The 21,373-nt window shown below is 41.5% G+C and overlaps 1 protein-coding gene across 6 annotated transcripts in view; it reads left to right on the top strand.

Annotated features, from left to right (window-relative positions):
* Positions 1-21,373, top strand: part of SOX5 (SRY-box transcription factor 5) — a 537,054-nt gene that overhangs the window by 415,093 nt on the left and 100,588 nt on the right. For all 6 annotated transcript variants that reach the window (XM_042470201.1, XM_042470204.1, XM_042470199.1 and 3 more), the window contains one exon: positions 12,037-12,183. In XM_042470201.1, coding sequence (XP_042326135.1) covers positions 12,037-12,183 — 147 coding nt within the window. The remainder of the gene's footprint in view (positions 1-12,036; positions 12,184-21,373) is intronic.

The raw sequence follows: 21,373 nt of genomic DNA, 5'->3' as shown, positions 1-21,373 counted from the left end.
TTGTACTCTGTATTTCTATCACTAAATCCTGAACTAGCATGGTGAGAATTGGATAAAGATTGTTGTCCTTCAAGCCCTTTGTCCCCACCACAGTTCAATTTCTGATTGGTGCACCCATCATCTAGGGACAAATAAACAGAACAACAACAATAAGAGTAATCCTGATCTAGACTGGATCTCTTGTCTTGCAGTTGAGCACTATTCAAATATCTGTTCCAGAACAGATTTTGGACATGTGGGAGAGGGCTGCAGAGGGAGAGACAGGAAGAGAAAATCACCTTGTGCAAACATGGGATTTCACCTATTCTGTCATAAGCAGGGCATAGATGTTCTCTGCTTCTTGGCTCAATAAAAATCCACAGAAAATAGGTTGATGGTTTTGCAGGGAAGAATATAAAAACACTCTTTGCACACAAATCCTAAGCATTCTGTGAGGAGGCCATTTTATTTGTTGTTGTTGCAGCTGCTTTGTAGACACACAGATATATGTATTGGATGAGTCCTCATCCAGAATCCCTGTTCTCACAATGGCCAGGTAATTAATTGCTGTGAGAAGCTTGCAAGCAAGGCCTAAAGGCAATCGCTTTCTTTTGGCTGTCACTTTCCAGTATCTGGTATTTAGTGATATTGCCTCTGAGCTTGAGGTGTCATACCTAGTCAACATGACTAACAGCCATTTCTAGATGCCTTCTTCATGGATCTAATTGTAGGCTAAAGAGATCGTACAACAGTTCCTGGCCATTTTGAATTTATGAGTAGTTATCATGCATATATCCCTGTTCTGTTCCAAGGGGCTCAAAGCAGCTTAGACGTGGTTTCCGTGCAGGCAAGAGCTCACATTAGCACCTGGCTTTCTCAAGCAGCTGCCAGGACTCCAGTGCTGTAGCATAACTCGCATGGGTGGCTTCCCTTTTTTTGCTTATTACTTACTGTTAAGTTGGCTTCAAGTTGAAGCAACCCTAGAAATGACAGACCTCCAAGAGCCCTGCTCACCAGCTTCCCTAATCAGGTTTTGCAAATTTCATGGGTTTTTTCCAATTAGTTCTACCATTTCATGATGTGCCTTTTTTATTCCTTTTGACCTTTTTCAACCAATACTAGGTAATAGGTCTGGATGGTAGTTTCTGACACCATCCACTGTGTAGCATATTTTCCAGGCTTCATGGAAAATCAAACTGGTATCCCGCAGCATTTTATAGTAGAGACCACCAATAGAAGAGAGGGTCCTCTAGAGGACATTTAACTCAGGGGGCATGTAAACCTAGAACTGCCGTGATCCAGCCTATATTCATTGTAACAGAAGTTCTTCAAGCTACTTCATCTTATCAGTTCAGCTACTGAGAAGCTTAGAAGTATCCCTGTACCTTGTTCCTTTAAACTGATTGCTCTATGGAAAACATGTCCTTTCTCTGGTTGCAAAAGCCAATTAAATTTGCTGGGTCTTCCTATAAGTTTATATTATACAAAAGAACTGTTTCCCACTAAATTCTGCCCCTTCTTCTCAGTGTGCTTCTAGCCTTTATGTACCTTGCCTTTCCCTTCTTAGTTGTTTCCCTAGGAAATCCAGAAGGGCTACAAAACACTGCAGACTCAGGCCTCCAGATAAGGCTTATGGACAAATTGTTGGTAGATTTCTTTGTTCGCCTGGAGCATTTACATTGCTTACATCGGACAACACATTCATATGGAACGTATCAGCCAACAGTGTTTACCCGGATGACCCTATCAAATTTCCTTTCTGGCCAGCTTTCAAGTCTTTTCACTCCATTTCAATTACTGTCACATGGTGCGAACATTGTTATGTACAAATATGTGACTTATTTGGGCAGCCTTCCAGTTAGCTATTCTTAATTTGCAAAGGGAGAGGCAATCTGGTCTGCTAACTTCGCAGCGATGCATTATTATCGCAGAAGCTGAGTAACACATTTTTATAAGCTGATGATAGGAAGTGCCTAGTGATAAGTCTCTACATGTGAACAACATGGAAGGAGATCTTGCAGTCAATGCAGAAGGGACTTGGAGCTGCACACTCTGGGCTTTAGATTCATACTCCAGATTCCCACCATACAATTATTTTCAGACATTTTACTAACTGCTGTATTCAGTGCATGATCAGGGAGCATAGAATTTGATTCATGGAGGATTCTTGCAAGCTGGAAACAGGACCAGTTTTAAATATGACTGATTTGGATAGCCACCATGAGTGCCAAGCTGAAAGGAATGTCAAACTGACCCCCATGACTAGGACTAAGATCCTTAATCATGCTTGTACCTAGGTTAACATAGTTAAATGGTGGGAATGCTATACCACTCTTGCACTGAATTCAGACATTATGCAACCGAGTGTGTATCAATCAATGTGCCTGCTTATTGTCCTGTTGTGCAGTGGGGAAGTGCACAGGGACTGTTTCAGCAGCTCTAGTTGATCAAGTGGTACAGTAAAGGCACTGATATTGGTTGAAAAAGTAAAAAAGAAATAAAGAAGGCACTTATCATGAAATGATACTACGTGTTGGCAAACAATTCATTGGACTCATTATGGATAATGCATAATAAAGTTGATCAAGCTATTCAGTGAAGTCAGTGAGTGAAACAAAGAAAATGTCTTAGTGGCATGTTTACCATAGAGCAAAGCTATGCACATGTAGATCAGACCAGTGAACACTATTTGGGAATCATTTGTATATCCCCTTGTGATCCAAAGTGAATGAACACTACCTTGAAACCCTTTGCATATATGTTTGAGATGCAAAGTGGAAAAAGATGTCTAAGGCGCGTTACAGACCGCCCCTTTGGGGCAGCCTGTAGGCGCACCTTTCCCCGCCGGATCGGGGCTTCAGCGGCCAGAGCGGCAGCCGCTGAAGCCCCGATCCGCCGCTTTCTGGGCTGCGGGGAAGCGGCAAAAGGCCCCTTCCTCGCAGCCTGGAAAGGGGTGTCCTTGGGGCTTCAAGCCCCAAGGACACCCCGCGGCGGCGGGGAGAAGGAGAAAGGGGCCGTAGGCTAGCACCCCATCGGACCAACCAGGAAGGAGCTCAAAACGGAGCTCCTTCCGGGGTCGCGGAAAGGGCGCCCTAGGCGCCCTGCCGCGACCCAATACATCACAACCGCACCGCCTCATTGGAGGCGGCGCGCCGTGATATATCGATGACGCGGCCGTGTGGAACGACCACTGCCATTTTGTGCGCGCACAGCACGCACTAGGGTTAGGGCAGTGCGGAAGCACTGCCCCGTATTAACCCTAGTACGCGCTCTGCGCATACTTTTAAGCCGTGTGTAATGGGCCTAATCATCAAAGGGCTAAAAAACCAATGTTTAACGTTGACCTCGGGGCACAATGGGGTGTTGGCATCTGCATGCCCTCATGTCACCCTGATACCGGCATCATGCTGCCCACCTGACCACATGGCGAATGGCAAAAGGGCATTTTTTGGTGCAGCGTTTTAGATGCACTGAGCCAAAGAAACTCCTAAAAGCCACCACTGCAGCAAGGGAAGCTTTTCACTGCTTTAACTAGGAGTGGCAAAGCACCAGATCGAGGCCTTAGCGTATGGTTGCTGTGGGCCCAATCTGGTGGCACAGAACTGCTCTATCAGGCAGTCTTTTGCCCCTAAGTGAACAATAACAGAATAACACAACTGTCATTCATCCAATTTTGCCCTCTCCACACTCTCCTTATTCTCCATTGTTGAATATTGGTGATAATCTCCTTGGGATCGGAGACTATTATATGGGATCTCTATGTGGAATTTAGAGTCTCAATTTGAGCAAGGGATAGAAGAAAATATGGGCAAGCAGCTGAAAGTCTCAGGACTTCAGGTTTGTTTCATTCAAGGATGACACTTATGAGATTAAAGCAAGGGCACAGATCAGGGACTTTTAAGCAAGCTTGGAAGACATACTATTTTGTTGTTAGAAAGATGGAAGTGTTTCAAGGGTAAGTTTTCCAGCCTCGTCATTTCAAGAGTAATACTGAAAGAAGAGAATGAGGTGGAACCATGTGTTTGGTGAATGAGGGGAGAAAGTTGCCTACAGGCTGAATGGCTGAGGTCTAATATACGCGTGTAACTACGCTTACAGTTCTCTGTCCTTCCACCCTCCAACAACTGTCAAACTCCAGGAAGGAGCCTTTGCTGCTCTCCCTTCCTAGTGGGGAATGGAGAGTGGGAAAATGATTCAGACCATAGAGACACAGCCAGTATCAGCTTGGTTAGGGAAAAGAAATGAAGATGTTCTGTATTTTCAAATGGAGTGCACTTACCTTTTCCTTCCCCCAGGAGCCTGGAGCAGCCAGAATGTCATGGTCTGAATTGCTTCCCTTCCCTCTGCAACAGCAATCCATCTTGGTTGCTGAGGGTGGGCGGTTTTTGGATGGAGTACTAGGGCAAGAAAATACCCTTTGTGCCCTGTCCAGAAAGGGACTTATGCATGTGTGGGCTGTCCTCTTGCATGAGTAAGTCACTAACAGGAGGCTAGCCAATGTTTAAAAAGCTTGGCAGTCTTTATGTGTTCTTCCATTGTGGGATGGAGTGGGAGAGAGACAGAACCAACTCTCCTGGCAAAATGAACCACTTCGACAGACATTTGGCCCTTGGAAACAATAGTCCCTCATGATTATTTCATGCAAGTTCTGTTAAGTAAAAGGGTTTGAGCATGATATTGTACTGTGAGTTCCTCTGTTCCTGCTTTCATGAATTGGCTTCTGTCGTGGGAATGGAGACACAGAAAATGTATCTGTGTGATGCTACCAATACGTCCTTGAACAGATGTATGGGGGGATATAGAACTATTGTTTTACAAGGTCTGCTCCTCTCCTTAAGATAAAGACCCTCATGCATGCTTGTCTTCAAGCTATATTTGATTAGTGTCATTTCTCTTCTTAAATGACGATTTCTGGTGGTGTGCCTAACCCAGTAGGTTTCTGCACAAAATCACCCAAACATGAAAGCATTCGACAAAGGGAGAGCCCAGTTTCATAAAATCTGTATTCAAATGAAGTAAACATATCCAAACTATGCAGAATTGTGGTGCACACTGGCACAAATCAGAACAATATCCAGCCATGTGTGCATTTTTAATGATGGAGCTCTGACTGATATAGAATAGAAACATTGCCACACTTTATAACATCAGAAACTTAAATGCATGGACTCTGATTGGTTCATCTATGGCTCCATACAGAACGTATGTTGGAAGTGATATTGTACTCAGGATGAAAGTTAGCCCTTCAGATAACTCATTTCTTATTACTGCTCCCCTCCACACACACACATTTTAATTTAATTTTATTTTCTTCTTTGTCCCCAACTACAAATACAGAACCCATTGGTTCTTAAAGTGATATTAAGAACATGGCTGTGGCACAAAACACATAGATCTGCCTAATGTTAAAACAGCTAATATGGTTTTTTCCCAAATAATTTAAAAATAGCTATTATGCCACATTCTCATTTTCTTTATTAACAGAACAAGAATTCATTTTTAGTGTGGCCTCGAAGCTGTAATGAGCATTGTTAACATACAATAACAATGCCCCAGGGGAAAGATTTCAAAGGCAGTCTAACCTCACAGTTGAACTTCTGATGTACTGCCGTGCCATCCAGCCAAGAACACTTTCACAATCCTGCCGAGAGTTTAGCAGAATATTGCTAAATGATAGATGATGGATGGTCAAAGTTATGAGCTGAGGACAGATAGCATTTCCCTAAGAATGTAAAAATACACGCTCAAAATTTTAATACTAGTTCTACAATGACAGAGGAAGACATATATGAAAGCCCCCTAGTCCAAGTCCCTGAATCCAGGAAGGAAGATGCTCAACTCGCATTACCCTGTTACATTAAACCCCGGATTCTGGGGTCCCCTGACATGTGGCTATTTATGTGGCCTTCCCCCATAAACTAGGGTTTCCATATCTCGGTTTTTCCTATGACATTCCCAATTTTTAAGGCTCTTTGGGATGTCCCACCTGCTTTTGGGATCATGTCCTGGACCCAGCAAGGCCTCCCTGACCCTGGAGCAGCTATGCAGAGCCTTGGCCAGCTGGCCAACAAACCAGCCCCCAAACATCCAGGGGGTGAGGCCTCCCTGGCACGGCCTACACGCTGGGCCTCTGCTGGCCAGAGGAGCCCCAGAGAGAGCCAAAGGTCAAGCCAGCACCCAAAACATCCAGCCAGCAAGGCCTCCCTGGTGCAGCCTGTGTGTGGGGCCTCCACCAGCCAGAGGAGGCCCAGAGAGAGCTGGAAGCCCGGACCACTGGCTAAGGCGGCCAGGCAGGTAGGCCTGGCTGGAGCCTCTGAGGATGGGGATTGAAGGCCGCCTTCGCCTTTAGTTGGTTGTGTCCTCCATTTTTTTGAATGTCCAACACATTGTTTCCTATATTTTGTTCCGATTTTGTGGCTACGTTAGGTATTGATTTTTCTCCATTTTTGACAAGGACCTTAGGCCAAAAAAATAAAAATAAAAAAAAAAAAATAGAAGTGTTCCTCAGATCCATATAAGTTGTCTATATTATTTTAACTACTTAGTTTACATATTTGGGAGCACAGAAAGTGAACTACACCTGAGAAGCCTTTCAGTTTAGCCAAAAATGCATTTGAACCCTCCCTCCCTTATTAATCCATTTCCAGCTTGTGAGTTCTTCCGCCAAATTTTTAGAAAGCCATGTAGATAAGAAGACTTTTAATCTTGCATCACTTCAACTGGGTTCTGTTCTTACTGGGCCATAAATGTAACTTTTCAGAATAACAAATCTCATGGAACTGTGATGAAGATAACTTAGAATTTACCTGTTGTTGCTGCCATGAATATCAAGGCAGAAAGGCAAAATCAAAAATGTGGTAACCGAATTGTGCAACTAGCAAGTGCTCAATCAGGAAAGGGCATGCCCTTGAGCAGAGAGGGCTTCACTACCTGAATTTGGCAACTCTGGACCTCCTCCAAAAGCCCATCATGTGCCATTGCAGCTGCTGTTCTGCAAAACCAAAAGTGAAACCTTTTCCCATTCACCTTTTGAGGACTTTTGGGGTGCTGTTGTTTTAGGGAGGGGTACAAAAAGCATCATTTTTGTCTGAAAATTAGGGTTTTGGAAAAAAATTCAGGGGAGTGCCAAATGTTTGAAAGTATCAGTGGAACATTCCCAAAAGCTATACATTCCCCACTCCCCGGCTACATGCAAACCAATGATCTGGACAATTCTTGTGTCAGCACTCAATGATTTGCCACAAATTTTATCATGGCATACCTTTTGATCATGAGCAACTTTCTGCTCGATTCTTCCTTGCAACCTATCTATGTTCTCTCAAAGACAAAACAGCCTATGAGCACACTGCATATCAGTTGAGTCATGAGATATAATTCAGGCACACGTCCCACCTCTCTTGTTCATTCTGGCATGTTATCCATAAATATGAGCAGGATGGCCATTAGCAGTATGGTAGGTGTGACAATCTAGTAACAGCTACTATATTAGAAGAACATATACATTGTGCCCAAAACTATATGATAGTTGTTGCAGTGAAGTTTGATCCCCCATAGTACTGAGGTCAAGATACTCCTGAATGGTAGAAGCTGATAGTGTAAATATAAGAGAAAGGAAATATCTATCATCCAATTCTCATTGGCATATTGGGTAGAGCTATATAATATGTTTACTGTAATTTCTGGCATAAATTAAAGAGCTAAAAGGTTCCTTGGCAATTTTGTGCCTTCGTGTCAACCACCCTTGGCAAGAGGTGACATGTTTCTTTATTCCTTTACACCCTAAACCCATGTGACTGTAGGGGAATAAAGATCTGACCACTGAGCTTAGCTCTGGGTGTGACCCAGGGATCACACATTTTTCCATCTGAATATGAGAACTGGGTCCTACTCTTCCAAGAGTTAAAGCAAACAGTGAAAAGTCCATGATGCCTTGGCTTAGCAGTTGCTTTTCCTACATATACAGTGGTACCTCGGGATACGAAATACCCAGGTTACGAAATTTTCGGGATACGAAAATTTCCTATCTACTAGTCACATGAATTAAATTACACAAATTTAACCAGCAGCATATCCAGTTATTTAAATACTCCCAAGTTCTGCCTTCACTGTTAAGAAAGGCACCCAAGACATAAAGAATGTACACTTATGGGAAGATGGCAAAATGCAGATTGTGTTTCACTGTACTACTCTGCCATAGATAGTGTTGGCAGCATCCCTAGGGTATAAAATTAATCCAAATTTTGGAGCTCTCCGTTGTAGACCTTTGAATAGACACAGTCCTTTGTTTGATTGCTTCAGGGTGCCATAACTTTTCATTCTCTAAAATGTTGTCAGTTTAACCATCTTGATGCACAGCATGCGGTCATTCCAGTGTCCTTTCTCCTGGTCTTGAGCCAGACGTTGTCCTGCCCTGTAATGATTAAATCTGAACAGACAGATTCAATAATGTCAAAGTTCAATCTTGTCTAAAAATATTAACATGCTGCACCCCATCCTGCATATTGTACATTTCATTCTCTGTTACAAGGCATGGCAGGTCTGTAAGAAGAATGTCATTGACTAAATAAGAGAGGAACAAAACCCAGGCAATTCTGTCCATGTAATGTCACACGTCATGGGGCTACTTCAGCCTTCAGCCTTAGGCCATGGCACTTGAATTGCCAATGGCCAGATTTTACAAAACAACAAACAAAAACCCCTGCCTTCTTTCTGTGTAACCTCTAGGCCAGTTGCCAGATTTGTGTGTGGGTAAAAGCCAGACATGTAGCTCAGTTGCCAAAATATTTGAAATTACATCCAGAAGAATGATATATATTTTTTTGTCATTAATGTGCATGCTTAAATTGTGTAGGCAGTGTTTGGGCCCATTTTGTTCAACTCAGCTCAGCTCCCATGCTACTATATGGGTGATGAGAAGATTTCATGTGTATAAGTGCCTCATGGAGGAAGGCAGAGAAGGTAGTGTCATCATTTGTACTGGAGGTAAGGAGAATGGAGGAGGCTTGGATCTAGCTTAAGAATTTTTAAAACCAGAAGATAATGACTCTATGCATGAGTTCTTATGTATGTGAAGGAAGGTAAGGGAGATAATATTTAGAAGTTTGGGTGGAATCATCACCAAATTAGCTCTTTCTTGTTTGCATTTTCTATTGAGAAGAATATTTACTATGTGTGTAGCATTTAATTAATTGACTGGCTGACAAATTAATTTTTATCCCACCTTTTCCCCAATGCAAGGCAGCTTACAAAAATGAAATTATGACAGGTAATCATTAACAGCACTTTTTGGTCATTATTCCAACATCTTGTGATTGCAAATCCTACAGTGTGACTATGTGCTCTATTGAGATGGATGATGTGGATCACTGGATTGACTCAATCAAAAAATTCATGGCCCTGAGTTTGCAAGATCTGAGCAGGGCAGTTGATAACTGGGGGATCTGGGAGGTCTCTCATTCATGGGATTCCCATAAATCAAAGTCAACTTGATGGCAACTAACAACAAGAATGAATGGAAGGCAAGGAATAGAATGTGGCTTTGGCAGTTCCATCAAAGCTTACCTCTATGTGGGGCAAATCCCCCAGCCCCATGGTAAGCATATTGGCTATATAGATAGGATCCACTACAGTGAAAATCTTCAGGACCTTACCTGATAGCAGGCAGAAACATGGACTTATTCTATATAGGAAACTGAACCAAGGACATTTGTAATGAAATACAATGCAAGCTAATATTACACTCAGACTCTTTGAGTCAAAGAAGGAGGAAGAGAGTTAGGTGAATAAACACACATAATATCTTCTTGCATCTTTGAAAGCTACAGTGGAATATCTGAGCTTTTTCCATTTTGCTTGATCACCTTGAAATGCTGTTCCAAACTCACCCTCAGAGATCACATGCTTTGTTTAGCATTCCACAGTCTGGTGCCCTCTAACCTTCATTGCTCTGCTAATGTAAACAGCCAATGTTAAAAGAAGATCACCAAATAACAACAATGCCTGATCATAACTTTGGTCACGGTATTGTTGCATGTTTGTCCTTGCTCTGTTTGTTATCATACTCAGCATGGTTATACTTAGCATTACAATGGAGAACATCTTCAGTGGAAATGCATTATTTTGTTGGATTTCTTTTCCTTTAAATAATGGCCAAATACACAATGCTGATACATATCCAATATCTCTATACATTCACTTCCAGTTGCTGTATAGCTTACCCGTTACCTTGACCTACAAGTGCACCAAGCATCAGGGACGTAGTATAGGCATTGTTGCTGTTTTTCTCCAACAGGTGTGGTTCTTCACATTGGGAGCAGCTTCACTCAGCCATGGTAACTGTGTTTAACTTCCAAAGCTTAGAAAAGGTGTTTTTTTTTTTTTTGGACTAGTGTTTCATTGCTGGTCAAGTTGGCAGGAAGATTTAAGTGGGTTGCTTGAAAGGGCCAAATAAAATTCCCTCCCTTTGTCAAATTGGCCAAACCCAATCCCTGGTTCTAGAGCGAACTGTCCCCGTGGCATCCAGATGGTTCAGTATCGAACCCAAAGTATAAAAACCTTAAAATATTTTTTAAAGAACTCACAATTTGCTCCATATCTTCATGCAAGATCCAGAGCCCTCTGTTGTGATGCCAGGTGGTTCATTACAATGTTTCCTGCAGTGCCACTTGGCACCACTGGTGCTGCCAAGAGTCACTTGCTCTGAGGTCAGAGTAAGGTGCCTAGCTTTAATCATGTGGTTGGGTGCCTTTTTCTGACCTGACTTGAACCAGCAACAGTGGTGTTGGATAGAACAGTGGGACGTGCATGTGATCAGCCATCCAACATCACACTCATAAAAGAGGGTCCCAGGTAATGAGGGGACATTGGGTCAGCTACAATACCAAAATACTCTGGGCAGCTCCTGGAATATTTTGGCCCATGCAGACATGACCTGGGAGCTGTAGTATAAAATTAATATTTTGATTCTACATAAATGCATCACTTCTCTTAACACTTTAGAACTTGAAACAGGTATCCCATAAATATTTCACCTTTTCCCCCCTTCATTAATGGCATTGCTGTACTGAATCCCACCCTCTAGGCAATCTTGATGTGCTGATTTCCTCTAGGTCTTTAAACGCCAAATGGATCAATGGAAAAAGATTGTGATTTGAGCATTACAGCTGATGTTCTATGGAAGAGATGTAAAGAAAGCTCACAAATTCTCATATCCTCATGGTAATTTCTTGAGACATCTGTGTTGGTTTGTTTTTAAAGATCAGCTCCGTGTCATAAGTTTTGTTTTGTTTGCGTTTGCATTTCAGGACTACTTTTTAAAAAAAAATAGGCAAAAACACTGTTTTGTTTTCTACAAAATCCTGTCTCTTCTGCATAAACACAATTTTTGTTGGATCATCCCTAAACGTGAAAAAAAATCCAGATCAAAAAACAATGTCCCTGAATGTTGGGAAACCTACTTGGGAAGAATATTAGACCAGTGAGAATTTTCCACAATTTTCTCCTCACATTCAAATACCCTGTAGTGGTGTTGGAGGAATTATTCTGTATAGGAAAACACATGTTTTCTGTGCAAGAACATGTTTTCTGTATGGGGGGGGCAGGGTTCCTATGTAACAAGCAGTGCAAACAACAATTTTAATGCACAAAACTGTATTTTTTCCCCTCTGCAGAATAATTGCCCTGCATCATATTCAAGTATGGGGAGAAAAATGCAGAGGATTTAATTTTCTCCTTCAGTATGCAAAAAATTACTATACTTATTTGTCCCCACATGTGAGGCATGATTTACATCTCTTAATGACAATCCACCCCTTCAGAGGTACAGAATACTGCATATATCTAAGGAAATGGATTGCAACCCATGGAAGCTCATACTAAAACAGATCTACTAGTACTAAAGGTGCCTCTTCATTGTTTTGCTGGAATGGACTGGCATGGCAACTAGGAGCTAGTGTTGGTCTAGAATGGCAGCTTCTTCAATTAATATTGGTTTCCTACTTGATGAGCTTTCCCCCTTTACCTCATTTTCTCTCTTTTTGTGATTGTTTCTTTTTGCAGCAGTTGTATGCTGCCCAACTTGCGGCGATGCAAGTATCCCCAGGTGGGAAAATACCCGGCATCCCCCAAAGCAACATTGGAGCAGCAGTATCTCCTACCAGCATCCACACTGACAAGAGCACAACCAGCCCTCCACCCAAAAACAAGGTACTACTTAAAGATCTGTCTGCCTGGCTTTTCATACGCATTGCACATTAATTTGATTTCGTCTTGCATTATATGTGATTGTAGCATCCTACAGGCTCTTCTGCAACTAATAAAGCATGATTGTAAGCACTCCGGGCATTCATTCTACATGATGCTTGTTAGTATAAAAGCAAGCATTATAAATCAGTAAAGAGAGACTAATCTGGTATTTAGCAGCCTGTGATTCTATATGTGTAAAAATCAATATGCAATATGGATTTATTTATTTATTTATTTATTTATTTATTTATTTATTTATTTATTTTTGAGACATTCTATAAGATATTGTTGAGGTCTAATGGGGTGTCTCATGCAATTTCCTTTTCTATGCAAGAAAACCAGAGCTGGAGGATCTTCTGCAGGTGGCTATCCAGCTTCTATTAGAAAGATCTCTAACAAAGGAGAGTCTCTTGTAGGTAATGGGTTCCATTTTTAAAGTGCTCTTACCATTAAGAGTTAGCCCATATGTTCAGCCACAATCTACCTTCCTGTAATTTAAACCTGTTAAATCTAATCCTGATCTCTGTATTTCTTTTTTAGCCTAAGCACTCCCACTTCCTTCAGCTTTCCTTGTTATGCATTACCATGTTCTTATTTTTTAAAGGAACAGCAAAGCCCATGTTTGAACAACTGTTTGCCTATTAATAATGATTAACAACATTCACCATTATTAGCACTGTTAAACATAAAAGTGGGTGGAATGGTATCACGCAGGGCCAGCTCATCCATATAGACAAACTAGACAGCCGCCTAGGGTGGCAAAATTTAAGTGCAGCTTGGCAGCTTTTTTTTGTATAATATTTTGGCTTTTTGACTAATTCACAATACTATGATGAGAGATTGGAACCTAAGTTTTATGTCATGTTTAGCTTTAACAAATGAAACAGTGGAAATCAAGGGGTGAAAATAATTATGAGGGGTGACAGGAGATACCAAAATATTTCTCGCCTATGGTGGCCAAATATTTAGAGCCGGCTCTGGTATCAGGGCTAACTGTTCTGCGTACTGTGACAGCTATGTTTCTCTTATATTCCTTGTCCTTGTTGTGCTAGGTAGTGTGCTAGGTATTTGCTAAGAAAAGAGTTGATTGGACTTAGATGGGGCAGGACTCATCCTTGATTTTTCTCCCTGTGCTTTGCTTGAACATGTGCATTGATAACACTTATCTTGCACTACTAGTTATGAAGATTGGTGTCCCAGCTCTAGTGTAGAGTGTCGGTAGTGAGGATGTTGATAGACCTCTACCACAAAACAAGAACTTGAATCTGATCTGCAATGCAGAGTTAATGCAGTTTGACACCACTTTAACTACCAGCACTCAGTGCTATGGAATTCTCAGATTTGTAGTTTTGTGAGATATTTAGCCTGCTCTGTCAGAAAGCTCTGGTTACACAACAAACTACAAATCCCATGGCATTCAGCCATAACAGTTAAAGCGGTATCAAACTGCATTATTTCTGCAGTGCAAATTAGACCTTGAGCTCAGTTCATAGTCTTATTTGGTTTATAACCCCTAAATTCATATGTTAGTACCAGCTAGAGTAGACTTGTTGATTCAACTGCTGAATGATAGCATTCATTTGGATTAAGTAGGTTCAATGTAGTTGGAACTACCAAGTGAAATTAAGCCACAGAATCCAGAATAGGGATGAATAGGGAAATCAATTCTTCATTGATTCAGTCTTAATGGAAGTAATTCTAGTAATATTCTTCCCAGTGCTGAAGAATTTATTATTTACTATACTTTCATGTGCTTAAAATATTTCTAAACTATACCTAATAATATAGTACTTACTTAACAAAAATGAAATCATCATCATCATCATCATCATCATCCATATGACTTTACTTCTTTAACAAAATATTTGATAACAGAGATAGAAAAAACAAGGAAAGAATAAGAATAGGTTCTTACACCACAAAAAAGGAAGACCAACATGTTTCAGCAAAGTTTTTATTCATAAGAAGTACTGTGTACATGTGAAATGAAAAAAAACAAGGCAGTTAACCCTTCCATAGTAAAACAAGGGCCCGAGACAGCCGGGCGGGAATTATCCTCTGGCCAATTCTACGGTTCCGGAGCGCACAGCAACTGCAATCGTGACATGTGTGCAGTGTCCCAAGAAGAACCCACTTTTTCTGGGTTCTTATGGGGACAGAGGGATGCCTCGCAGTTTGGCTGCTGCAGTATCCCTCCACAGGAAAACCGGATGCCTCCAGCCCAGACTTTCGGGGAGGTATGTACCGTGCCAAAAATATTTTGAATCTTCTAGAAACCACCTGAATACTTCTTCCAAAATGCACTGCAGGATGATTTCATCACCTTTGCTACCTCTGCACTGCAGAAATAATTCAGCTGACAAAACATATCACTGGAATATCTTAGAAAAGCCATATAAAACCACTTTAAAGGAATTGCATTAGCTGCCAATGCTCTTCTACTTTGAATTCAGGGTGCTTGTGGTGACATTTACAGCCCTAAACAGCTTGGGACCTTGATAGGATCTCATGTCATTGGAAAGATGGAGTACAAATAACATCGATGGATGGATGGATGGATGGATGGATGGATGGATGGATGGATGGATGGATGGAAATATTTGAAGGAGAGCCCTGAGATCTTTGAATACAAGCATGATGTAAATGTTTTAATAGATAAAATTAAATTAATTAATAATGTATTTTTCATGGCTTTGACACAGAATAACAAAAGCCCTTGAACTGAATAACTAAAAATGAAAATATATTCAGAAAGCTATTTCTCTGTGAAAAATATAAAAGCCATCATAGCTAATAACTATGGAACTATTACTTCCATGCATTATTAGAATCTTTTGAAGACACGGGCATTACAGGTCTTTATCACGCCTTGCCTCAACACATTTGGTAAATTAACTGTGCACTGTGTAAAGTAATATTTCTGTTGGTCTTTCTCAAATCAAGCAAAAAAAATTAAAACAAAACAAAACAATTTTATGGGATATTCCCAAATTTTCCCAAATCCAAACAGACTTTGAACTATTTATTTTTCTCTGCACTGTGAATAAAAACACTACCCTGAATAGACCAGTGGTCCTACAAGTGGCTGAACAGTGCCATCCCTGAATTACAGATTTGTTTTGCAAGAGGACTTTTTTCCTTCTGTGTTGTTGTTGTTTTTCCACCACAAGAACAGCTTCACAAATAAATTCTTCTGTGTCCATGTCCAAAGGTTAGTATCAAATTAGACATGAGTCTTGTCATGCGGTTACCACTGGAACACTTATTTTTAAAGCCAATAGGGACGAGGAGGGAGCCAGATCAAGACACAATTGTCTCTGATCCATCTTCTTCCCCTGAACATCAAGCCTCATGAGGAGTGGCTTAGAAAGCTGGGTATGTTTAGCTTAGGGAAGAGAAGGTTAAAGGATGACATGATAGCCCTGTTTAAATATTTGAATGGATGGACCTTAAAGCACTCACTTTCATTCCTGATCTCGGTGCAGCTGAGGTAGAACACATTTTATTGCATACGCACTGTCCTCAATCCGGCCCCATGCTATCACTTGGCACCAGGCCATTCTCAATCAGGGCTCAGCCACATGATTTTGCTCTGCTGGAAAGCTTCAGTCAGAGCAAAATCGTGTGGCTGAGCCCTGATTGGGAATGGCCTGGCACTGGGCGATAGCCTGGCGTCGGCTTGAGGACAGTGCGGAATGCAATAAAATGTGTTTTTCCTCAGCCGCACACATCCCCTGCCCATGCCCAGATCGGGGACGAAAGTGAGCGTGATAAGGTCCGATGTCATATTGAAGCTGGAGCAAGCTTTTTTTCTGCTGCTCCAGAGAACAGGACATGGAGCAATGGATGCAAACTACAGGAAAAGAGATTCCACCTCAACTTTAGGAAGAACTTCCTAACAGTAAGAGCTGTTCACCAGTGGAACACACTCCCTCAGAGAGTGGTGGAGTCTCCTTCTTTGGAGGTTTTTAAACAGAGGCTGGATGGCCATCTGTTGGGAATGCTTTCATTGTGTATTCCTGCATGACAGGCAGTTGGACTGGGTGACCCTTGGGGTCTCTTCCAATTCTATGATTCTGTTATCATATTCTTGAGTTTTTCATTTTAAAAGGGATAATGATGTGACAAACCTCATGTCTAGCTTGACTTGTAGTTGGCGGCTGACCATGCCATAGCAAACTTAGCAAAATCGTTCTTTAATAGTGCAGTATTTATTGTGTAGCATGTATGGAAACCTGACAGCTTGTCTACCTGTCAGAATAGGAGAATCAAAATCCAATCTGCAACTACCACAATTTTGTTCTACTTTTCCTTCTTTCTCTACTTTTTCCCACCTTTTTGGTACTTTTCCTAGGTATTTCTGTTCCTTGGCTTATCGTTCAGTCAAAGCACACAAACAGAATTTATCAGCAAACTGAAAAGGGGGAGGAATGGTCCTGAGGGAAACTGTGTGTGTGTGTGTGTGTCTGTGTCTGTGTGTGAATGAAGGGCCCTCCAAAAGGCTGTAAAATTGTGCAGCATGATCCCTCTGAATCATGCTGTTTTCAATCTGCTGTGTGCCAGTTGGAGGCTCAGAGAGAGAGGAAGGGGGGGGGGGTGAAGGGAACGGATAATGCTGAGAAATGATAGAGTGGCTGTGACCTCCAAGCTCAAGCTGGAAATCCAAGACATTGATTTCACTTAGCATTCCTGCTGAGAAATCCGGCAGAGTTCAGTTGTAATAAAAGAACAAGATTCTGTTCTAATGGTAATGGCGTATGACAGACATATCACTTTGTCTGTCCTCCACAATACACAGAGATGGAAAGGGGCAGAGAGGGAGAAAGTGGGAAAGAGGGAGAAGGGCAGGGGATGCCAAATTGGAGGAAAAGGTCGCCTGATCTGCCTGTGGAGTTGGGCGAGTGTTGTCTTGAGCTTTGAACTGAAGCAAAGCAACACATATTATTTATAATCCATTGTGATCTAAAAGGAACCTTTTCGGGAGGGGGGTTCTTGGAAGGTAATTAAACGAAGTCTTCTCAAAGGGCCCAGAAGAAAGGTAATTGTGGTTGGACAGCTGCCGAGAGAAAAGAGGACTTAACAATCATTGTTCTCTAGCCTTCTTTGTTGTATGTGTGTGTAGGGCATGAATATGCAGAGCTTTGAAAGTTTCTACTAAAAATAATTAGTCACCTTCATAGATAGAAACCTTACCAAAGTATTGGTTATAGTTACCTTTTTAAAAGTAGCTCTGTTGAATGTCCAAATACGTCAAGTTAGCCCTGAAAAAGAGAGAAATGTTTAACCTGTCTGGCAACAAGATATCATCTCAGGCCTATTTTATATGTGTTTTATTACCAGTTCAACTATTTTATCTTAACCATGGTTGCATTTGTACGGCAAAAATAATGCAGTTTGACATTGCATTAACTGCCATGGCTCAATGCTATGGAATTCTGGGATTTGTAGTATTGTGAGATACTTAACCTTCACTGTCAGAGTGCTCTGGTGCTATAACCAACTACAATTCCCAATGAAGCTATCCCTTATTAATGTGTAATGCCATGTGATTATGCCTTTGTTACTGGAAATAGAAATTTATTGCAATTAACTTGTATGTAACTAGTTACTTCCTACATCTATATACATCCTGAATGGATGATAAACTTTTGCCAAGTGAAGCATTCCTTCTTGCCAATGTCAATTGAAGTGTAGCTCCCAGTAGTAGATTTGCATCTTGGCTCTACCCTAAACCATGGGTGGAAGCTCACATGATATACTGCTGCTACATATAGAAAAAAATGCCCTGCACTTAGAAATCTATGGGATGTTAAAAACTCTGAGCTAGAAAATTTAGAGTAAGGTGTGTCTCTCTCCCATTACCACATTCTTGTCCTGATGGTGATAAGAAATGTCATGAGAGTTGGAGAGAAAGGATTAGGGTTTGTATTAGAGTAAATTCTATTATCATTATATTTAAAGTAACCCAGGGAAAGTACTTCTAGAAATATATCACAACATTTTAAGATAGCAAGTATTTTCTTCTCCCTGAGAATGGGAAGATATTCAAGGGGATTCCTTTCTCCATATTATATATTCATGAAGTGTAATGTGTGCAGTGTGGGATTTTACGTATTTAAACTGCACATCACTTTTCACTGGTTGATTTTAGCCCTTCTCCACCCAAAACTAAACTGTGGGGTTGTAAAATCTTTGTTTTACCCATATTGTAAATGTGCTATAATGTGTGTGTGTGTTTGTGCGTTGAAATGGAGGAATTTTCATAAAATCAACTGCGAGCCAAATTTCTACACAGGAAGTGTTCAGGGTTTCTCCTCCACCCTGCAAATAACCTTCAAGAAGCTGTTGTTTTGCTGAGTCCCCATCTGCAAGCCACCCTTATCCTGGCACTGTGCTGGGAAAATACACCCAAGTTTTCCCAGAGAGGAGAAAAGCTTCACCTGAGGCTACTCCAGAAAGGTGTGAGCAAGTGGATCTTGAAAGGAAGAGAGGGGTGTTTTTCTCCTGCACTGTAACCCTTCAGGAGCTCCTTTCTTTTTCTGCAAAGATTGTTCAAAGTCATTGTTGGCAGCAGATGGGAAAGTGCTGGCCGTAAAAATGCTTAGAAGCAATGGTGGGAACGTGCCAAAGATCATCCTTTAAATCTATGTAAGACTTAAGCACACCACTGGAACCTCTTAAGACCTTGGCAGTTGCCATGTTGGCAGACTCTTTATCAGTGGTCCTCACCAGTTGTTTGAACATCAGACTGGGAGGCATCATTTGACATCTTCTGCTCTTACCACTGTGCTGCTTTTCTTTCTGCAGATATGACTCTCAGCATTCAGTTTCACCTTGCATCACAGCTGTTAGGTTGCCAGATAGCTCAGGTATGCCCAGGGGTGTAGCTACAAGGAGGGCAAAATGAGAGCATTTCCTCCCAAATAGTAATGCTGCCCACCCAAATGAAAATCTCCTTCAGTCTCCAAATTTCTGGTACAGATATGAAAGTAATGTAAAATCTGAGTTGAGCATTTAGAACTGCCAAAGAGGGGGCAAGCAAAATTACTGAGGGAATGTGAACACAGCCTATATAAAAGTTCTTGATGTGAATCCCACTGTATTTTTCCATCCAACCTCACCTTCTGAGGTTGGATATTGGCTGGACCATTTTATCAATTTTTCACACGGTATTTCTCTGAGAGCCATTAGGGCTGAAGGGTGGGATATAAATACCTAAATAAATAAATAAATAAATTTACAGCATGCTTGTTCCAAAAGCTCTATATGGCTTACTATTATAATTAAGACATTTTGAATATTTTAAAGTAATGATTAAATGGCTAATACATGTGATGGACACAGTTGTCATGGTTATTTGCTATCAAGTAAACTGTGACTTATATGACCACCCTATGAGAGATTTGAATTGCAATCCTCAGGACTTGCAGACTCAAGACTATGGCTTCCTTGATTGAATTAATCCACCTGTACTACAATCTCCCTCTATTTTCTATCCCTTTCCACTCTACCAAGACCATCAGTCATCACTTTCCCTGCTCAAGTTTTGCAAAGTCAGGACTGTGGCTTCCTTGACTGAATCACTCTACCCAGGCTGCGATCTCCCTCTTTTTCTACTCTCTTCCATTTTACTAAGCATTATTGTCTTTTCCATAGAGTCATGTTATCTTATGATACGTTCAGAACACGATGGCCTCAATTTAGGGGAGAAACAAAAAGGTGAGTGCTCATGGTGAGAACACTACTACCAAACCAAGTGGAACCAATTTACAGACATCAATTAAGCCATCAAACACTGCAGAGGTCACAAACAGGCAGAAAAAAAGCTCTATAAGGGCCTGAACAAACAGGTCAAAATAAAGCTGCTTCAGTTCACTTTGGAGGTATGCTGTTTAAATGACATGTGGCTTCCAGCCTCTTAGGACACATGCATCATTTAAACAGCATACCTCCAAAGTGACCTGAAGCAGCTTTATTTTGGCCTGTCTGTTCAGGCCTGTAGATACCATATAAGACTACAGCAAAAAGGAGCACTTAGCAAGCCAAAGACAATTGCTGGTGAGTGGTGATGGACAGGAAAGGAGAACATGTGAGATGATGACTAGGACCTTAAATAGCCTCCTCCTTGACCCCCTGTATGTGATACAGCTTGGCACTTCACACCAAGCACAAAGCATCTTGGTCTCCATTGTGGATGCCAACAAAATGCCCCCCTCACCCACAGCTGTGGTTGTGCAGTGCTTGAGAACCAAAAAGATTAAGCTTTTCATAAGAGTTGTTCAAATCTGCTCCCAAGCCAGGAGTGGACAACTGCACTAGATCGGCGAACTGCACATGCAGTAGGGCCTGGCTCTAAGTTCCCAGTTTCATCGAGTCATCTCCAGCTGGGAGAAAGGGGTACAAATTCTCCATCTCTCATAGGAAAGTGCTATAGACAAGTCTCCAGCTCAGCTAGTAAAGCACCAATTAGCTATAGTTTTCAAGTCGTACTTGATTTGTTGCTGCAACTTGCAATGATGGTTCTAGAGATCCACAGATTTTAGTAGTTAGCTTTCTCCTTCTTTCAAAGTCATTGTGACATGAGGACTCACCCTCCATTCTACTTGGCATCCACCTTTTGGCCAGGAGAAAGTGGGCTAGATTAGTGTTTCCTATCTTGTCTTCCTAAGTGAGTGAGAAGGAATAGCCCCCTCATTTCACCATCTGGGAATAGTGACTTTAGGTAAGATTAATTTTTAAATAGGAAAATATGGTATGTGGGGAGAGGGGTAGATGTGTGTGCTTGTTTTTGAATGACAAGCTGTGAGCAACTGTAGGTGTTACTTAATATATAATACTTAAATACATAACCAGGGGCTGTCCCTAGGTCTGGCGTTTGGCCTGGAATCCCAGAGAGCCTGGGATGATCCTGGCAATGTGTTGTGTGTTGTGTGCCTTCAAGTCGTTTCCAAATTATGGCGACCCTAAGACAAACCAATCATGAGATTTTCTTGGCAAGATCTGTCCAGAGGAGGAGCATGTGACTCAGTCAGGGTGACCCAGTTAGATTCATGGAATTGCCCCCTGGTCTCCAGAGTTATAGTCCAGTGCTCAAACTGCTGGCTCTCAGGATCCAGGAAATCCTACCCCCAAACACAGAAAGGCTGCACCT

This window comes from Sceloporus undulatus, chromosome 5 (assembly GCF_019175285.1).
Source record: "Sceloporus undulatus isolate JIND9_A2432 ecotype Alabama chromosome 5, SceUnd_v1.1, whole genome shotgun sequence".
NCBI lineage: Eukaryota > Metazoa > Chordata > Lepidosauria > Squamata > Phrynosomatidae > Sceloporus > Sceloporus undulatus.
This window is presented reverse-complemented; position numbering and strand designations above follow the sequence as displayed.